Source organism: Pristis pectinata, chromosome 12 (genome assembly GCF_009764475.1).
Source record: "Pristis pectinata isolate sPriPec2 chromosome 12, sPriPec2.1.pri, whole genome shotgun sequence".
Classification (NCBI taxonomy): Eukaryota; Metazoa; Chordata; class Chondrichthyes; order Rhinopristiformes; family Pristidae; genus Pristis; species Pristis pectinata.
Genome location: NC_067416.1, coordinates 42,082,776 through 42,102,469, shown reverse-complemented (window position 1 = coordinate 42,102,469; position 19,694 = coordinate 42,082,776). Strand labels below are relative to the sequence as shown.

Here is a 19,694-nt window from a genome sequence, read left to right as displayed (position 1 = left end):
ATAGCTCAGCACATCACGGAAACCAGCCTCCCCTCCATGGACTTTGTCTATACTTCTCGCTGCCTTGGTAAAGCAGCCAGCATAATCAAAGATCACCCTCCCTGGACATTTTCTCTTCTCCCCTCCTCCTATAGGGCAGAAGATACAAAAGCCTGAAAGCACGTACCACCAGGCTCAAGGACACCTTTTATGCCACTGTTATAAGATTATTGAATGGTTCTCTAGTACGATAGGATGGACTCTTGACCTCACAATCTACCTTGTTGTGACCACTGTTTACCGGCACTGCACTGTCTCTGTACTGTAACGCGTTATTCTGCACCCCGTTATTGCTTTCCCCTGCACTACCTCAACGCACTGTGTAATGAATTGATCTGTACAAACGGTATGCAAGAGAAGTTTTTCACTGCACCTTGGTACATGTGACAATAATAAACCAATTTACCAATTTTATTTGGAACAATCAAGATAATTTTTACAATTGATGTTATATGATAAAAAGAGAATTATCAAAATAAAGTCATCAATTAATTTTTCACTGAGAGCAAATGGGCTGGCAGAAACCATATTATACAAATCTTCATTCCCTATGGAATAGACCAATGTCCGTAAACGTTGATCAATGCAACTTGAGGAAACATAATCCTTTTCACTATGAGTTAAAAAAATAAAATTTTATCATCCCAAATGGGAGTCAAGTCATCCGTAACTTTTCCCTGTGATTTGCTTCCCTTTGCGGTTATACAGAATGTGTCATTGAGATGAGAATTATAGAAAATTCCTAAGATTGAGATTAAAAACCTAGTTAATTGGTGGTAGCTATCTGAAACCAAAATTAATAGAAACCTTTCAGAGCCTGACAGAGATCCTTAAGCAACAGGCAAAATAAGTAAAAGATCCAGACAAACTCCCAGTAATCAATCAAACCAGAAAGACAGAAACACCACATAAAACATCATCTTGTATTTCTTCATTCATCCGAGGAAACATCAACCTTAAACATAAAGAGAAAGATCTCTTTATCAGACGCACCTTCTGCTTTGATACGTCAGTCATTCATCACTTCCATTTTTCTTCAAACCTATTAAGTGCTTGGGTGACACTAAGTTCACAGTTCCCAAATATTTGTCACTGCCTCTGATTCATGAATCAGTGGCTCATCTTTTTTAATTAAATTACAAAATGTTTAGCACTAAGTGTTAAATTATTACACGTGTCTGTCAGAGATAGTGAATTAATAGTGCTGCAGAAGAACCAATTTACAAATGAACCATTCAGAATGTTTTGTGATCGAAAGCACATAATGTCATAATTTAGCTTGCTCACAACCAAAACAGGATGTTTTAAAACATAAACACAAGGTCTGCTTCCATATCACCTTTTTCCAGGTACCTATTAATTCAACAGCAAAGTAGAATGGACATTGTTACTTAGAATAAAGCACACATAATTCTGCTGCTTTTATGTTGGTTATATTGAAATTCATGACATCAGTGCTAGTTGGTGTGTAAAGTCAAAAATGCAATCTGAAGCCAAGATTAATTATAGTGAATGGATCATCAAATAGAAAACTCCAAAAAAGACAAACAGATGTTGTGTACTTGAGGAAGCTGAGCAAACAGGAGAAGTAATAAAACAATCCTCTGGCCAGCTGCCAAAAACAAAAACCTAGGAAGTAAAAGGCTGTTATTAAGAGCAATTATCTCAAACCTATACAGGGCAACCTGTCTGTGAGTACCAGACAATTGTAATCTTTAGGAAGAGATCACTCTGTAAATATTTTCTCCTCTGCCCTTTACTTGGAACTTGCTAAGCAGCCGAAACAGTTAAGCTCACCAAAGCTCTACCAACAGCACTCATAAACTACAGCAAATGTGGAAAAGTTTTTCTAATGCTTTGAAACACAGAATAACCTTGCAAGGATAATCACAGGCTTCTTTTTAAGCATCTGCCCCCTGAATGACTGGGATCATCCATTCAGTTGCCACTGGTGCACCTCTCCCCCATCTAACCCAATGCACTCAAGTTTTCCTTGAAATCTTCACTTGCCTCACCCCTGAACTCATGCCTTTCCCTAGTTTTTCTTTTATCATCCACTAAACCCTCTCCAATGATTGAGGCCAACCTGCTCTCCCAACCACATTTCCTTGAGAGTGCTGAAGCTTTCTATTTGATGATTAGCTTTGTATTCGGTTGCATTTTTCACCCCATCCCCCAATCCAGCTGCCTTTATGAGCAGTTTTCTAGACTCAGGAAATGTCACTTCTCCTGTAAAATTTGCTGTTGCTGCTTGCTCCTCAAAGTATAGCTAACCTTGGGTCAACCCAAAAATGCAAACGGCCACTCCATCTTAAATCTCCTTCACTCTCCAAACTCTCTGCATGTGCCTTCATGTCCCTAATCAGTCTTCCTCTTTTCTGCAATTCCATGTTTGAAACTGCTGGTCAGATTTCTGCTGCTACGTAGATCTGGTGTGACCCTAACTAAATTCACAAAGTACTTCCTTTCTGTGCGTGACTGTGGTAAACCATCTTGTATTGTTTCTCATCTGTCCGTAGCCTTTGACGTAGCTGATGGCACCATCATCTTAGAGTCAGAGTAACACAGGCCCTTTGACCTGATGCCACACTGTGCCCATTTACACTAATCTCATTTTATACTTCACACATTCTCATGAACTCCCCCAGATTCTACCACAAGGGTCAATTTACAGTGGCCAATTAAACTACCAAACCCCACATCTTTGGGATGTGCGAGGAAACTGAAGCACCCTGAGGAAACCCAAGCAGTCACAGGGAGAATGTGTAAATTCCACACAGACAACACTGGAGGTCAACACTGAACCTGGGTCACTGGAGCTGTGAGGTAGCAGGCCTACTATCTGTGCCACTCTGCTGTCCAAAGCTTTTCCTTCATTGTCCACTTGTATAGAACTGTTTTTGCCTTGTTCCACTCTTACTGATCGTGGCCAGAGAATCTCCTACAAAGCCTTCCCATAACTTCATGGCTTGCCTCAGTAATATCAAATGAAAACAAGACCTCATGTTCCACATACATTCTGATGATGTTCCACATTGTGCCAACAACATATCTTAATCCCTTAACTGTCTCTATGTTGTCAAGACTATTAGATGAATTTCCTCTGTTTAGTCACTGGAAAAACCTAAACCATTGCTTTTAGTCTTCAATGAAAATTATGATCTTCCCAACGATTCCATCCTGTTCTCTGGCCACAATCTCAAACTAAGCCAGATTGTTTGCAATCTTCAGGTTAGCTGTGGCTGAACATTCAACCCATTTTTCCAGCATCTTAAAGCATGCCTACTATCTCCCTCCATAACATGAACCATCTCCATCTACGGCTTCAGCTGAAACCTTCAACTCTGACTCTGCTGCCCCCAGACTGGGCTATTCCAATGTTCTCCTGATTAGTCCTCCATCTTCCAATCCCACCATAGTTTTGATGTCCCTTTTCAAATTTGAAAAGGAGTTCCATCACTCATTGATCCTTTGCTCACCAATCTACACTGGCCCCTAGTCCATTGAAACTTTTCATACATGTCTTCAATTGTCTTCACAGTCTTGATGCTCCCTACCTCTGAACACTTTTCCAGGCCTCAAAGAAATATGTTTCCCTCCAAGTCTGTCTTCTTGTGCAAGCACTTCGCCCCACCAATAGCAATTGTACTTTCAGCTGTCCAGGCCATAAACACTGGTATTTTTTCCATAGCTCTTCCAGCCTCTCTATCTGTGTATGAGTTACTTTCATAAAACCTATTTCTCACACAAATCCTTAAGTTACCAATTCTAACATCTTACTCTTTTGCTCAGTGCTAATTTTTGCCTGAATTTGCTTCCATGAAGCTATAGATTATGCTGTACATTGTGGAGACTAAGGAAATTCAAGTGATTGGTGTTGTGTGACCTTGAGTGGAACTTGTGATAACGGTGTCTCATTATAACTTGTGATAACGGTGTCCTCAACAACAGAGACTAAGAAGTGAAGTAATCTTGATGAATTGTTGCAATAAAATTGTGCACACTGCAGCCACAATGCAACAAGATGTAAAAGCCTGGAAGTTAAGAATTAGGCAGACTGTTCCATCTTGGATGTTACCAAGTTTCTTGGAAGTAATTGCAGTTAATCCCTCTGGATGAAGAGTTGATCTACTCTGAGACAAAATCAAACAGGCCCTTCGGTCTAACTTATCCATGCTGACCAAGATGCCTACCTGAGCCAGTCCCATTTGCCTGCATTTGGCCCATATCCCTCTAAACCTTTCCTATCCACGTACATATCCAAATGTCTTTTAAACCTTGTAATTGTACCTGGCAGTTTGTTCTGCATAACCACCAACTTCTGTGTAAAAAACTTGCCTCTCGGGACCCTTTAAACCTTTGCCCTCTAATTTAAACCTATGCTGCCTAGTTTTAGACCTCCCTACACTGGGAAAAAGACTTTGACCATCCACCTTTTCTATGCCCTTCATGATTTTATAAACCTCTATAAGGTCACCTCCCAGCCTCCTTTGCTCCATGGGAAACAGTCCCAGCCTATCCAGTCTCTCCTTATAACTCAAGCCCTCCAGTCGCAGCAACATCCTTGTGAATGTTCTCTGCACTCTCTCTAGCTTAATCACATCCTTCTTATAGAATGGTGACCAGAATGGCACATAATATTCCAAGTGTGGTCTCACCAATGTCTTGTAGAGTTGTTTCATGACGTCCCAACTCTTGAATTGTTTGTCCCAACCAAATTTGTTTCATCCTGAAGGTATATTCACACAAAAATTGAATCATTCTCATGCTGACCTATAACACCAAACTGTTTAGTACACAGGGAAATTGACACAATCTGGATAAAATAATGGATATAATTGGATTTATGGGTCATTCTAGACTTGGATGTACTAAATGGTCATCCTCATCTGGAATTATTTCACTATCCAAGAAACAAGAATGGACACTTGCATGGCTGTGTGCCAAATAATCCAAGCTCCATTCAATGGCTGGTATGGCAATTCCAATGCACAGGAATGCAAGAGGCTGCAAAAAGCGATGGATACAGCTCAGTCCATCGTGGGCTCAGCCCTTCCCACCACTGACAGCATCTACAGGAGGTGCTGCCTCAAGAAGTCGGCATCTATCATCGAGGATCCCCACCATCTGGGACATAACCTCTTCTCGCTGCTACTGTCAGGCAGGAGGTAGAGAAGCCTTAAGTCCCACACCACCAGGTTCAGGAACAGCTACTTCTCTACAACCATCAGGTTCTTGAACCTACCTACACAACCCTAACCCTACCTCAGCAATGAAACACGACAGACCACCTCTTGCATTACTATGGACTTGTCTTCAATTATTTGTTTTGCACTAAGGTCTTGCATTTGCACACTTTTTTTCACTGTATGGTATAATCTTATGTATAATTTATATTCTGTGTTTTGTCTGCACCTATGTGCCTGTGACGTTGCTGCAAGCAAGTTTTTCGTTGTACCTGTACATCACCGTACTTATGTACATGACAATAAATTTCAACTTGACTTTCTAGAAGTTTTCTAACAGACAACTCTTTTGATCAAGGTTGTGGAGTCAATTCATCCAAGTAATTGATAGCTCTGGAAAATTTCTGCATGTTTTTCTTCTACTCAACAAATGACACAGAAAACATTCCTACTAACTACCTTGCACAGATTTGAGCCATAGTAAAGGGGCTACAATAACGACAGTATTTTAGGGCAAGTTGCACACATTGTTTGATATACTACATTCAGAGTGAGTGACCCTACACACTAGGAGTTGCCATTAAGCAAATCTCTGACACTTGAACACTAAAGCTAGAGGTAGATTATCCAACAGATAATTCAGGAATAATAGAGCAATGAATTCATAATCTTAACTTAGAACATGAACATTAAACTAACATTGAGACACAAGAGATGGCATATATTGGAATCTAGAGCAATACATGAAATGCTGGAAGAACTCAGTGGGTCAGGGCAGATGAAGGGTCTCAACCTGAAACACCAGCTGTCCATTTCCTTCCACAGACACTGCCTGACCGGCTGAGTTCCTCCAGCGTTTTGTGTGTTGCATTAAACTAACATTCTTCTATGAATAAAATCCAGACGATTTTGATTCAAAAATATATGGTCTCCTCCATCAGCTTCACATGTTCAAGGGGAGTTATATTCTACTTCATTCTAACTAATCATTAATCTCGCACCTTCATGCCTGCAACTTCAGTCGAGAAGGTGCCACTAAATTTGTTGTAGTTGTTTCAAACTTTACGAAGCCAATTCCACTCACATCTGCAAAGCACTAAACTTATCCATGTTTCACAAGATAAAACTTAAACAATCCAAGATTTGTAAACATATTATGAAACAAAAACTATTATGAAGCCACTTCAGTCTATTAAACAGATTATGCATGGTAAAGGAGGGTAACATGATCTCTATAACAATGGTAAAGAAAACATGGGATTAATGAAAACTATGAAAATGGTAGTTTATGATTTCTTACCTGAGACAGGACTACAGAAACAGGGACAGTAAATCTTTGCTGATGCTGCTCCCTTCAATTTTTGAGTGTTGCATTCAAAATAGGTCTGAGGTCCATTCCAAATAATCAGGGGATTAATATAATTAAGTCTTGTATGTATGGATAATGGCACGTCTCAATGGAGATGATAAACTGAGAACTGCGATGAGAACATCATGTATTGTGCTATACACAGAGATACAGAAAGTGCAACTTGCCCTAAAACACAGACATGCCTGTAGCTCCTTTACTATGACTTAAATCTGTAGAATGTAGTTTAGTAGGAAAGTTGGGCATTCTTTGCAATGCCAATCTTCAACCATGGGCAGTTATTGTGCAACTGAGTCAGAAGGTTATGGATTAAAGAACCAGTGCATGATTTGAGCACAAAATGCAGGATGACACTTCATTAGAGTAAAGAGGAAGTACTGCAGATTCTATCCTTTGTTTGAAATGTTAAACAAGTGCCTTCCATAAAAGAAGGCAGAGCACCATGAGCAAGATCAGCAGTTTCCTGAAGTCTGGGACAATATTCATCTAGTAACCAACACACAAACCTTTGTTTGTGGAATCTGTCATGTACAAAATGGCAGTCATGTTGCTATATACTGCCATTATGAAACAAATGAAAGCCATAGAGTTGTAGATACAGCATGGAAAAGCCCCCAGCCTACCAAGTCCACACCAACTATTAAGCACCCATTTATACACAGATACTTCCCTAACCCTTTTTATTCTCCTACATTCCCATCAACCTCCCCCAGATTCTACCACTCACCTATATGACAGGTGCAATTTATTGCATACAATTAACCCACCACCAACTCGCACATTTTTGAGATGTGGAAAGAAACTGGGGCACAGGGAGAACATGCAAACTCCACATAGCCAGAACCAGAGGTCACGATTGAACTCAGGCCACTGGATGCGTGGGGCAACAACTCTGGTTACAATAGTTACACTCCAAAAGTATCTCATACAACCTGAAATGTTTTGACATGTCTTGAGATGTGAAATTAACAATCGCAACTTTTCTTTTGACAGAAATCCCTACAAAATCTTGCAGAATAGTTTTTCCCCAGAAAATGCAATGATACAGGTGACCCTGTGTCATCTGTGCATGTGTCAAGAAATGAGAATTGAAAAAATACATGTGTTTATTTATTTACTTTTTTCACAAGTTCTATGAGAGCGAATTTTATTCCATATCTCAAACTTTAAAAATCACTAATTTTAAAATCTCCCACTAAGCATGTAAAGCCTTAATGTACCATCAAACATTATCAAAAGATACAATGGCCTACTACAGTAAAGGAGAAAGTTTACAAGGTTCTGTGTCAGCATTAAGGTTACCTCTTGTATGTCAATTTAAACTCTTTAAATAACAAGGGAAAGTCACCCATTAGATCACACAACAGTACAGCCTTTTGAGGGGAATGGCATCCAGAATAAACCAGGTGAACAACTGTGGACACCCCAAGATAAAATTTAATTCCAAATTAAAGTTGATTTTATTGTCAAATGGACATGTATGCACAGGTGCAATGAAAAACTTACTTGCAGCAGCATCACAGGCACATAGCGTCATATAAGCAGCATTCACAAGAAAAATAAATTAATTAAAACATGAATTCTTTAGATTTTATGGAAGTATAATGGATTTAAGGCAGATGGGCCAAGTGACTTCTCTTATCTTGCATTTCTCATATTTTCTTACACCATATAAAGAGGCCATTCAGCCCATCGAGTCTGTGTCAGCTCTCAGAGTAATCTCATCGATCCTATTTCCTCACTTATTTCCCTCTTCTCTCACACTTGTCTATGAACCAGCCCCTTTCTCCGCTCCGATTTTCTTGCTATCCATCTACATGAGGAGAAATTTACAGTAGCCAATTAACCAACTAGCAAGTCTTTGGGATGTGGGAGGAAACTGGAGCATCCAAGGTAAATCCATATGTTGAGAGGGAGGACGCCTTCTTGGGTTTTACTTTATGATCGTGACTAACAGCATGAAAATGTCCTTTTTTAATGTTTTAATTTAATTCTAAGAGAAGACAATTCTGATTTCACTAAAACATTAAAAATACTTGTCAGAGAAGACACTGCCCAGTACCTCTGGAACAAATGGTTCAGGCCAGTGCACATGGCAGGATGCTGAAAACAACCAATGGAGGTGGGTAGTAGAACAACGAACAGGAGGAAGGGCTCCATGATCACCCCAAACTTATGGAAAAGGACACTTGTGTACATTTGCAACCAGTTTATGTAAGAAGTGCTAAGATAGTCTTTCTGGATTTTTCCTAAGATCCTCATCATCAGACATCTTTGGTTTCAGCCAATTTGAATCCAGGAGACATCAAGAAAACCCAGATGCAGTAAAGGCTCTGGGTCTCAAGAGTATCCAAGCGGAAGTGCTGCTCCAGAACAAGCTCGCCATCAGGCTGATCTGTTCCAGTCGAGCTATGTCATTGATAGTGAAAAATTACCAAGAATTGTTTTGTTTACATAAAGCAGGGTGACTCCAAGCTGACCAACCACTATACTATCAGCCTACACTCAACTGTCAAAATGATGGAAGGAGTTAACAACAGACCCATCCAAGAATAATTGTTCAATAATGATACCAAGCCAGCATTTATTCCATTGTGTCACCAATGAATGTGCGTAAAATCAAAACAAATGAAGAAAGTCATATCTAACTCAGACAAATAGTTATGGTTCATAGGAACCTGAGGATATTGTCGCAGTTCTTCAGGACAACACGTCATGTTCAAGGATATTCAACTTTGGCATCAATAACTTCCCTTTCAACAAAATGTCATGAGTAGGCCTATTTCCCCAAATTGCACAGAATTCATCTCCATTTACAATTTCTAACTGAAATGAAGTAGCCAAGAATTCACTTAATGAGCCTTGGACAGTAGCCAGGTTGGTTTGAACAACACTGGCAGCAGGAAATTGAAGCTTCCAAAGAGAGAGCCCAAACACGAAGCATCTTGCTACAAAAGCATTTCAGTGGTTGTGTATTCCATGACATATGGCTTATCTCCTGCCTCTCTAAAGCCTCTGTACTCTCAACAGGGAAGAATTATCAATGGTTTTGATAAGATCACAACTGATATATTGGTTTAGTCTTTGCTAGGATGGGATATACTTCTCATAAAGGGAGTAAACCAGATTGATTCCTGGGATGGTGGTACTATTGTATGAGAGAGATTGGGTTGACTAGGGCTATATTTATGAGAGTTCAGATGAATGAGAGTACATCTCAACATAGAACGTAGAAAAATACAGCATAACAACAGGCCCTCTGGCCCACAATGTTGTGCCGAACTAATTAAATTAGTAATTAAAAGCCTAACTAAACTCATCCCTTCTGCCTATACAAGTCCATATCCCTCCATTCTCTGCATAGTCATGTGCTTATCTAAGAGTCTCTTAAACACCTCTAATATATTTGCCTCCACTACCACCCCTGGCAGTTCATTTCAGGCACCCACTACGCTCTGTGTAAAACATTTGCCACGCACATCTCATTTGAACTAACCGCTCTCACCTTAAATGCATGCCCTCTGGTATTAGACATTTCAACCCTGGGGAAAAGATACCAGCTATCTACTCTATCTATACCTCTCATAATCTTATATTCCATCTCCCCTTAGCGTCCGTTGCTCCAGAGAAAACACCCCAGGTTTGTCCAACCTCTCCGTATAGCACATGCCCTCTAATCCAGGCAGCGTCCTGGTAAACATCTTCTGCACCCTCTCCAAAACCTCCACATCCTTCCTACAATGGGACGACCAGAAGTGAATGCAATTCTCCAGATGCGGCCTAACCAGAGTTTTATAAAGCTACAACATAACTTCCTGACTCTTGAACTCAATGCTTCAACCGATAAAGACAAGAATGCCATACACCTTCTTTCCTACCCTATCGACTTGTGCAACCACTTTCAGGGAGCAATGATCTTGGAAGATAAGATCCCTCTGTACATCAACACTGTTAAGGGTCCTGCCATTAACTGTGTACTGTCCCTTTACATTTGATCTCCCAAAAAGCAATAATTTACACTTGGCCAGATAAACACCATCTGCCATTTCTCTGCCCATATCTGCAGCTGAGCTATATCCTGCTGTATCCTTTGGCAATCTTCTACACTATCCACAATCTCACTAATCTTTGTATCGTCTGCAAACTTACTAATCCTCCCATCCATGTTCTCATCCAAGTCATTTATATATATCACAAACAGCAGAGGTCTCAGTACAGATCCCTGCGGAACACCACTAGTCACGGACTCATCGAAACATACAAAATTCTGACAGGACTCAACAAGCCAGATGCATATAGGGTGTTTCCCCAGCTAGGGAATCCAAAACCGGGGGTCACAGTCACAGAGTGCAGGACGTGACATTTACAACAGAGATGAGGCGAACCTGTGAAATTCTCTACCACAGAAGGAGTTGAAGGTCAAATTGCTTGAATATACATAATAAGGAGATAAATTTCTAGACAGAACGAGGGGTTAAAGGGTAGGGGGAGAGAGGATCAGCCGCGATCATACTGAATGACAGAGCAGGCTCGAAAGAGCCTACTCCTTCCTTTTTTTATGTTTCTATGTTTCTGAACGGATGGAATATTTTGCATTTGCCTGAATGAGTGCTGCCGCAGCAAAACTCAATAAGTTCAATACCTAGCAGTCAACTTGATCTAATACCCGTCCAGCACTTTAAATGTCCACCCCAATCTGTTACCAATGTGCAATGTGTACAATCTTCAAGATGCATTGAAACACAAGAACACAAGAAAATAGGAGCAGGAATAGGCCACCTGGCCCCTCAATTTAAATTTGAATTGACACAATCACCAAGGCTTATTTGCCATCACCACCCAAACCTTATAACCTTCACCACCTTGAAGTACAAGGGCAGTAGATTCCAGGGGAAGTCACAAACCATCCCATAGATGACCATTCCTTCTCTGTTCTAGGCTGAAAATCCTAGTACATCCTCTGTAATCACATGTGGCTGGTGTTCAAGGCCTGTTGAACACCAACCTCATCTTCTCAAGGCCATTTGGGGTTAGGCAACTAATTAAATGCCAGTGGGCCCACAGGCCAAGAACAGTGAAACAAGCCACTTCTGTAGGTATATATGAGTTTCTACGCTGATTAAGACGAGAGGGTCTCAATAGTGGTGACAACAGCCCAAAACATACTTGGCCTTGCCAGAGATCAGTGAACCCCTCTGCACCTGTAGGCTTGTCTCTGATTTCTATCGATCCCATTCATTTGAATGGGTTAGTCGACTTTGATCGAAAAGGGTTAAATATAGGTGTGCATATTGTTTTTTTCTTCTTTATTTTATTGTTTAAAATACATTTCTAACAGCGTTTGTATTTTTTATTATTATTTAATTCTGCAGGTTTGCAAATAACTGGTATGGCTGCTTGAACAGCACGGGAACTGAGAGCAGAGAGCAGGCAGAATCAAGCATGATTCAGTCCACTATTTCATACCACCCCTTTAATGCAGTGCATATTGGAAGAAAATTTACAGAAGAACTTACTCCACACTGGAAAAATAAAAGAAAATTTAAATCAAAGTGTATTTGTCCTTTTAAAATCAATAAAGGAGCTAGAACAGAATGTGGATACTGTATGGTTAAACATAACTTACTTACATAAACAAATGTCCACAAGGAAAACTACGTAAACTATTAATTCACGTAAGGTTCTCCTGATGTACAGCTCTGGGTTGTTGGACAGATTCTCAGTCAGTTTTGTGCCCCACAAGCCTGCAATCATGAAAGGAACAAAGACACATTCAGTACAATATTTAAAAGATATAACAGCAACAAATGCTACAGTCTCCAAACAGTATTGTCAGATATTTAAGGACCCTGCCGTGTATACAAGAGGACAGTATACAGTAAATGGCATTGATGTACAGAGGGATCTTGGGGTGCAAGTCCATAGCTCCCTGAAAGTGGCAACACAAGCAGATAGGGTGGTAAAGAAGGCATATGGCATGCTTGCCTTCGTCAGTGAGGGCACTGAATATAAAAGTCATGTTGCAGCTGTACACATCTTTAGTTTGGCCACATTTGGAGTATTGTGTGCAGTTCTGGTCACCACATTACAGGAAGGATGTGAAGGCTTTGGAGAGGGTGCAGAAGAGGTTTACCACAATATTGTCTGGGTTGAAGAGTATTAGCTATAAGGAGAGGTTGGACAAATTTGGACTGTTTTCTCTAGAGTGTTGAAGGCTGAACTGATAGAAGTATATAAAATTATGACAGACATATTATGATAGTCAGAGTCCTTTTCCCAGGGTGGAAATGTCAAATACTAGATAGCATAGGTTTAAGGTGAGAGGGGTAAAATCTAAAGGAGTTGTGCAAGGAAATTTTTTTTTTTTTACACAGGAGGTGGCAGGTGTCTGGAACATGCTGTCAGGTCTGATGGTAGAATCAGACAAGATTCCTATAGCTAAGAGGCATTTAGACAGACACATGAAAATGGAGGGAATACAGAGATACAGACCATGTGCAGGCAGATGGGATTAGTTATATTGACATCATGGTTGGCGTAAACATGGTGGGCTAAATGCTGTGCTCTACTTTTCTGTGTTCTATGTACATATCTGTGGCTTCAAACGTAAAGTGATTATGTGGCTTGAAATAATAATTCATTCTTCAATAGACATTTTCCAATTAATTTTATGGTTTTGTGTATCCTATGACTTGAATGGTATAAACTTCATTATTACACTCTAGCTAGGTTTAAGGACAATTCCACTAGCCCATACTCTCAGAATCAAAGAGGGAGGGGAATCAAATAATTATTCTTGTTGTTACCCTCAACCATGATATAATACTGGATGTGTAGAGTGTTGAAATTGCTGTGCAAAATTAAAGAGAATTTAAAGACTGAAAGTCTATAAAAAGATTTTTGTCCCTCAACACGAGTCCGAAGATGAATTTCATTTGGTTCTGTGCATCCTTCTTATTGTCCTGGAATTTGTGGCTGTAATGATTGCAAGACCCTCTGCACTCATTAATCATTTCTGTCCAAAACTGACAGAATGTCCTGGTGCTCACACAAGAGAGTGTAAAGAATGCAAGGGATGGATTATTTATCTCCCAATTAATAACAATATCATTGTCTCACTATCACAATAGTATGCAGAAAAATCTAAATCTGACTCGAATTTATTCTACAATTCCCACACTAAGTAAAGAAAAAAATCCTCCTCTTGCCACCTTATATACCTGGCTTCTTATCCCAAGACCATACCCTCAAATAGTTCAAGGCTGCCTAACCATGGGAAGCAGTCTCTCAACATCTATCCTGCTAATTTTAATCACTTCACTAAAATCACCTCCAGTTCATCTAAACTTGAGGAAATACAATTTTCTCACCCAAAAAAGTAAGTCTAATGAACCTCTATTTCACGTCTTCATTTGATATAGAAGGACATGTATGAGATGCTGATTAGGAGATAAAATGTTGCCGTGACATCTGGATTAATTCCTCTACCCATCTTCAAAGTATCATGTATTCTTTTCACCTCAGAAGGCAGATATGGCCTTTGTTTAATGTCACATCCATTAGTTAGCACCTCTGATTCTGCAGCAATCCTTTGGAGTCTCAGCCTAGACTTTTATGCTTATGTCTCTAGATCTGTCAAGTCAGGACAGAAAATGAAACTGACTTTTGTAGACTGGAACTATACTAATTTCTGAGGATTCTTTCAATCATTCACCAAAATTTTGGTGGAAGCCTTGCAGATATATTGCAAAGGACTGTTTGCACCATTTTCAGCCAATAATCAGAGCGTACAGAGCATTCTACCCTTGCTTGTTCTGGGAGCTGAGGTAGCCTTCAACACTTTCTCAAAACGTGAAAAAAAACATATATCTTCATTAGCTAGCCAGGAGGTCCAACTGTTCGCTTTTTAAACCAGATTGTTCCCTGAAGTTGTATTCTTATAAAATGCATATGGATAACCATTGAAGAGAGACTGTTCTGAAAGTATACTTCAGCTTGATAGCTGCACCTGACATTGAGTTAAATTGTGACCATTTCAATGCAAAACATCAGCTGCATTTTACATGAGTTAGTCCGACTGCAGGTTCCATTCCAATACTGTTGGCGATATGGCTGTGCAATCTCCAGAGATTTTCTCATCAGCATTTCTCCACACTTCTCCCTTTCAAATGTCTACATCACCATTTTCTCAACAAACCTTTCCATGTGATGTTGGAATGATTTTGCAAAATGCTCATTGTTCCTGGACTACTGCTAGATTGTCAGAAATAGGTTTTCAATAAGACATTAAACCATGGTCACATCTGCTCTCTCGGATGGAAATGATCCCATGGCAATACTTCAAGAGCAGGGATGGTTAATCCCCAGTGTCCTGACCAATATTTAGTCATGATCCCATTGCTCTTTATGGGTGCTCCCCAAATCCAGATTGACTGCATTGTTTCTTACATGGCTACACTTTGCAAGTCCTTTATTGGCTGCAAAGTGTTTGGGGCCTCCTGGACCAAGATAGGTTCTATATAAATGTTAGCTTTCTTTTTTCACTATTAACTATTTCATCCCAGGAGTAGCATAAGATTTGTATTTATCCCACATTTCAGCAAGCAAAGGAAAACACTTTTCAGGGGGGAAAAAGATATTTCTTTAATATGTTAAGTTGGGCTCAGACTAAAATAGAAATACCTGGAATATGGAAGTCGGGTAAATGTTAAGCCCGTTAATATTTCAGCATTTAAACATTTTTTGCTAAAATCAGTCCGGTGAATTAAAACTATGCTGAGACCGGACCCTCCTGAAAACCCCAGTTGGACATGGCCCGAACCCCTCTAACTTACTGCGAATTCCGTTAATGAACGCCGTGCAACATCCCGAGGAAGGTTTGCTCTTTTCCGGGTACATTGGGGGCTTTTCGCATCCGTAAGGGTTGTTTGGGAAAGAGCTGGGGTTGTAGATAGCCTGCACTTTCAAAGGGGAGCGGGGAGGCGAACCCTCGTACGCTGCGTTATCCCAGGCGTTCTTATTTGGTAAACTTTCCATTTCGTGCACCTCTTGGATCGGCAGCTTCAGATCGTTGTCCCAACCTAAGCTCATGTTGTCGAGCTCAGTCTTTCACACAAGAGCTCGGGTTTACTTGGGTCCCAGCTGTGGCGAGCCGTCTGCACAGCGGTTCGCAATGAAAGCTTAACAGCTGGCAGGCAGAGTGCGGGTCAGACACCACTGTCAGTCTTGTCAACGCCCCTTTCACCCAGCCTGCTCTGAGGTGACGCCGGGCGAAGGGGAGGGGATGGGTCCTGGGAGAACTGGAGCTCCCAGTGGGAAAGGTGGCGAATGCGAAGCACAGAAAAGTCCAGGGCACAGGCAGCGAGACTAGAGTGTTGCTGAATCCCCCAGGGAGATGGTCGCATTGCGCTTAATGGACGAGGACAGATCGTTACAGAACCCATTTGCAGTTGGCAACATCTGATTCACGTCCCTTGGCTGCGGTGCCCAAGGTCGGAAATCGTTCGAAGGTTTCGGAGAGCAGAACATTTAAAAACTAATTCGGTCTCTTAAGATTTTTCGGTTTAGACGGAACGGTGGAGTTATGGCCGAGTGAAGTCCCCATAAAAACTGAAGTTGGATTGTGATTTGCCCCCCTGCTTGCATTACCCCACAGTATATACCCCAACGCGTATAAATTTGGTCACAGATTTTTGCCCCACTTCCACCAATAAAATTGAGTTTTGTCAATGTTCTAATCCCATGTTACGAAAATGACCCGAACCTGATGGTTGGAGATTTTCCGAGTTTGATAAAATTCTAAGTGCAAGAAGTAAATGTTCGTGCTGATTTTTATACTAATGATCAAGCTTAGGGGAACAGGTAATGGCTGAAAACCCTCAAGACTTCTGACCTGTTAGGCTCTGGGAAAGGCAAAGTTGGTTACCAATTGTCACGGACCTCAGCCCTGTTTGAACTGAAACAGTCACAGCTGCGGGCAGTAACTGCAATTTAACAACCGAGTTAGGTGACAGTAAATAGTGATTGGTTAATACGAGAAGAAATGGTAAGATATCGTGCAAGTATTCATGAACCATAGGAAACAGAAACTTGCCTGTTCCCCTTGCATTAAGACCACGGCTGTTCCATTATTCCTGCCGTTTTCTGCATATCTCTTGACCCCTTTAATATCCAAAAATCCATCTATTATAGAGAACCTACTCGGTAACTGAGACTCCATACTCCACTGGGTGGTGAATTCAAAAGATTTTTTTTCCTCACCTCAGTCTTGAATGGCCAACCCCTTATGTTGAGGCACTAACCCTGGTTCTGATCTCCTCAACCAGGCTCCACATCATCCCTGCATCTACCACCTCAAGCCTCCTAAGAGTTATCTATGTTTTAATGAGATCACCTCTCATTCTTCTGAATTCTGGAGAGCACCGCCCAATCTGCTTAGTTTCTACTCATCAGACAATCCCCTGTCCCAGAATTAGTTTGGTGAACCTTCATTGCATTCCCATTCTGCTTAATGTAGGGAGATTAGATCTGTGTGCAGTATTTCAGGTGTGGTCATACTCGGCCCTACATAAATGGCTTTACTCTTGTACTTAAATCCTCTTGCAAATAAAGCCTAGCATACCACTTACCTTCCTAATTGCTTTCTGTACTTGCATGTTAATTTTTGGTGATTCATGTACAAAGGCATCCCGGTACTTCTGACCATCAACACCTTTCAATCTCTCACCATTTAAAATGTACCCTGCCTCCCTACTTTTCTATCAAAATGGATGAATGCCCATTTTGCCACATCACCCATCATCCTTGCTGATTAATAGCACATCTTCTTCCCCTGAAGCCTCTCTGCGTCCTCCTTATAAACTGCCATCCAGCTTTGAATCTTAGATAAATTCTACCTGAAAACTTTTGATGTTAATACAAACCAGAATTTGGAAAAAAAACATAGAAACATAATTTTATATGTCTGAAACTTGTCATTTTGAACAGAGCTTTAAAGTAACAGGGGTAAAAAAATCTATGGTGAATTACTTTCATTTCAGGTTGAGATGCAACAACGCTTGTGTAAATGGCAGAAGGAGCACACTACCTCACAACCTACCCACACCCCTTTCAGACGCTTCCTACCCTTTCTGTGAAAAACTCTGTAGTTCCCACATTTGCTTCATCAGCCACCTCAGAGCCCACAAAACTGAAGATGCATCTTCAATCTTTACTTTCTGTCCCTTAGTCAATTTTATATCTACTGTATACTATTACTACTCCTTTGAATCGTTTGAGCTTTAATTTTGCTCAATAACCTATTACAGGTAGTTTATCGAACATCCTTTCAAATCCCATGTACAAAACATCAACCACTTTACCATCAACTATCCACGCCAATCATCGCAGAACCTGATCAAGTTAGTCAGACTTGATTTGTCAATTTTTTCATGAATAGGGCTAGTTTTCATTTGCCTTTAGTTCTCAGCTGCCATTGAATTTTGTCCTGGATTAATACCAATTTACATTTTTCCACCACCATAATCAAACTGGAGTGTCCTGTAGTTTCCATGTTTACATCTCTCCTTGTATTTGAAGAGAGGCATAATCTGAAGTTCTCCCACTGCACCAGTTCAGTCCATAGATCTGCATCTTGGAGATCTTGCTTTCTCATTGGGCTTGAAACACAGTGTTATCATGCATACATTTCAGTAATTCTTTTCCTTTGTGCCCATTACAATATAATCCTGGCAGGATAATATTCCTCTTTTTCTTAATTTCTAACCAAATCGATTCTCCCTTTGAACCTTCAATATTCTTTCGTTTCTCATGCTGTATCAGAGCCTTTGATCAATAGAGCCACCACATTATTTACCATAGCCTGGAAATAGTGCCCACTATTCAATATGAGTTCCATATGAGAAATAAAGAACTTGCACTTATACACCATCTTTCACAACTCAGGACATTTTGAAGCACTTTAACTGTCAAGTTACTATTTTGAACTGTGGGCTCTAATTAACATTGGAACCACAACGCCCCCTTTGCGTACAGCAACCTTCCATACATAGCAATTGATTTGGTCATCTGTTTGAATCATAGAGTCATGCAGCACAGAAACAGGCCCTTCAGTCCACCATAGCTATGTTGGCCATCATTTACCCACACTAAGATTGAGTTGTTGGTTTTAGCCTAAAAGGTTATCAGTTAAACTCTATGATAGAGCATAAAATTTAGACTTTGATTTCAGTGCGGTTCTAAATGTCAGAGATGCTATCTTTCAGATGGAAGATAAAGAGTCATACAGTCACCCAGCTCTTTGGCCCACCATATCCATGTCAACCATGAGGTCCCCATCTTTCCTAGTCCCGTTTACAGCACTTTGTCCACAGCCTTATATGCCTTGGTGATTCAAGCACTTGCCCAGATAAGTCTTCAATGCTATGGGAGTACCCACTTCCACCACCCACTCAGGCATTGTGTTCCAGATTCCAATCACCTCCTGAATGAAGATAAAGTATTCTTTGGGCCCCCTCTAAACTTCTCACCCCTTACCATAAACCTATGGCATCGAGTTTTAGAGTTTTAGAGGTTTAGATCGAGAAAATTTACTAATAATTTACTATGCTCTTCATAATTTTGTATATCTCTATCAGATTTTCCCTTGCCCTCCAACTCCAAGGAAAACAAACACAGTCTCTCCAGTCTCTCCTCTTGGCTGAAACAGACTCTGTGTGGGGCAGCTAGTAGGACTGATATCTCACAGCTCCAGTGACCCCAGCTTCAATTCTGACCTACAGTGTTATCAGTGCGGAATTTGCACGCTCTACCTGTGATTGTGTGGTTCACCCTGGACTCTCTGTTTTCCTCCCACCTCCTGGTTGGTTAATTGGCCACTGTAAGTTACCCCTGCTCTGTAGGGAGTGGTAGAATCTTGGGGAGCTGATGTGAATGTGGGGAGGATAAAATAGAGATCTGTATAAATGTATGTTTGATGGTTGGCAGGGATTTGACGGGCTGAAGGGCATAAATCCGTGTTTTGTATGTCTCTGTGATTCAAAGGATAAAAGGGATTTAGAAAGACTTCCACTTAAAGTAGCATCTGAAATTTTCAAAATATT

At 40.6% G+C, this 19,694-nt stretch overlaps 1 protein-coding gene across 1 annotated transcript in view; it reads right to left on the bottom strand.

Moving 5' to 3' along the window:
- pkd2l1 (polycystic kidney disease 2-like 1) overlaps positions 1–15,795 on the bottom strand; it is a 72,879-nt gene extending 57,084 nt beyond the window's left edge. Inside the window, exons 1-2 of the mRNA XM_052027487.1 lie at positions 15,429–15,795; positions 12,225–12,338 (exon numbers count right to left, since the gene is read on the bottom strand). Of these exons, the coding sequence (XP_051883447.1) occupies positions 12,225–12,338; positions 15,429–15,684 (370 nt within the window). The 5' untranslated portion in view covers positions 15,685–15,795. The remainder of the gene's footprint in view (positions 1–12,224; positions 12,339–15,428) is intronic.
- Positions 15,796–19,694: the final 3,899 nt, after the last annotated feature.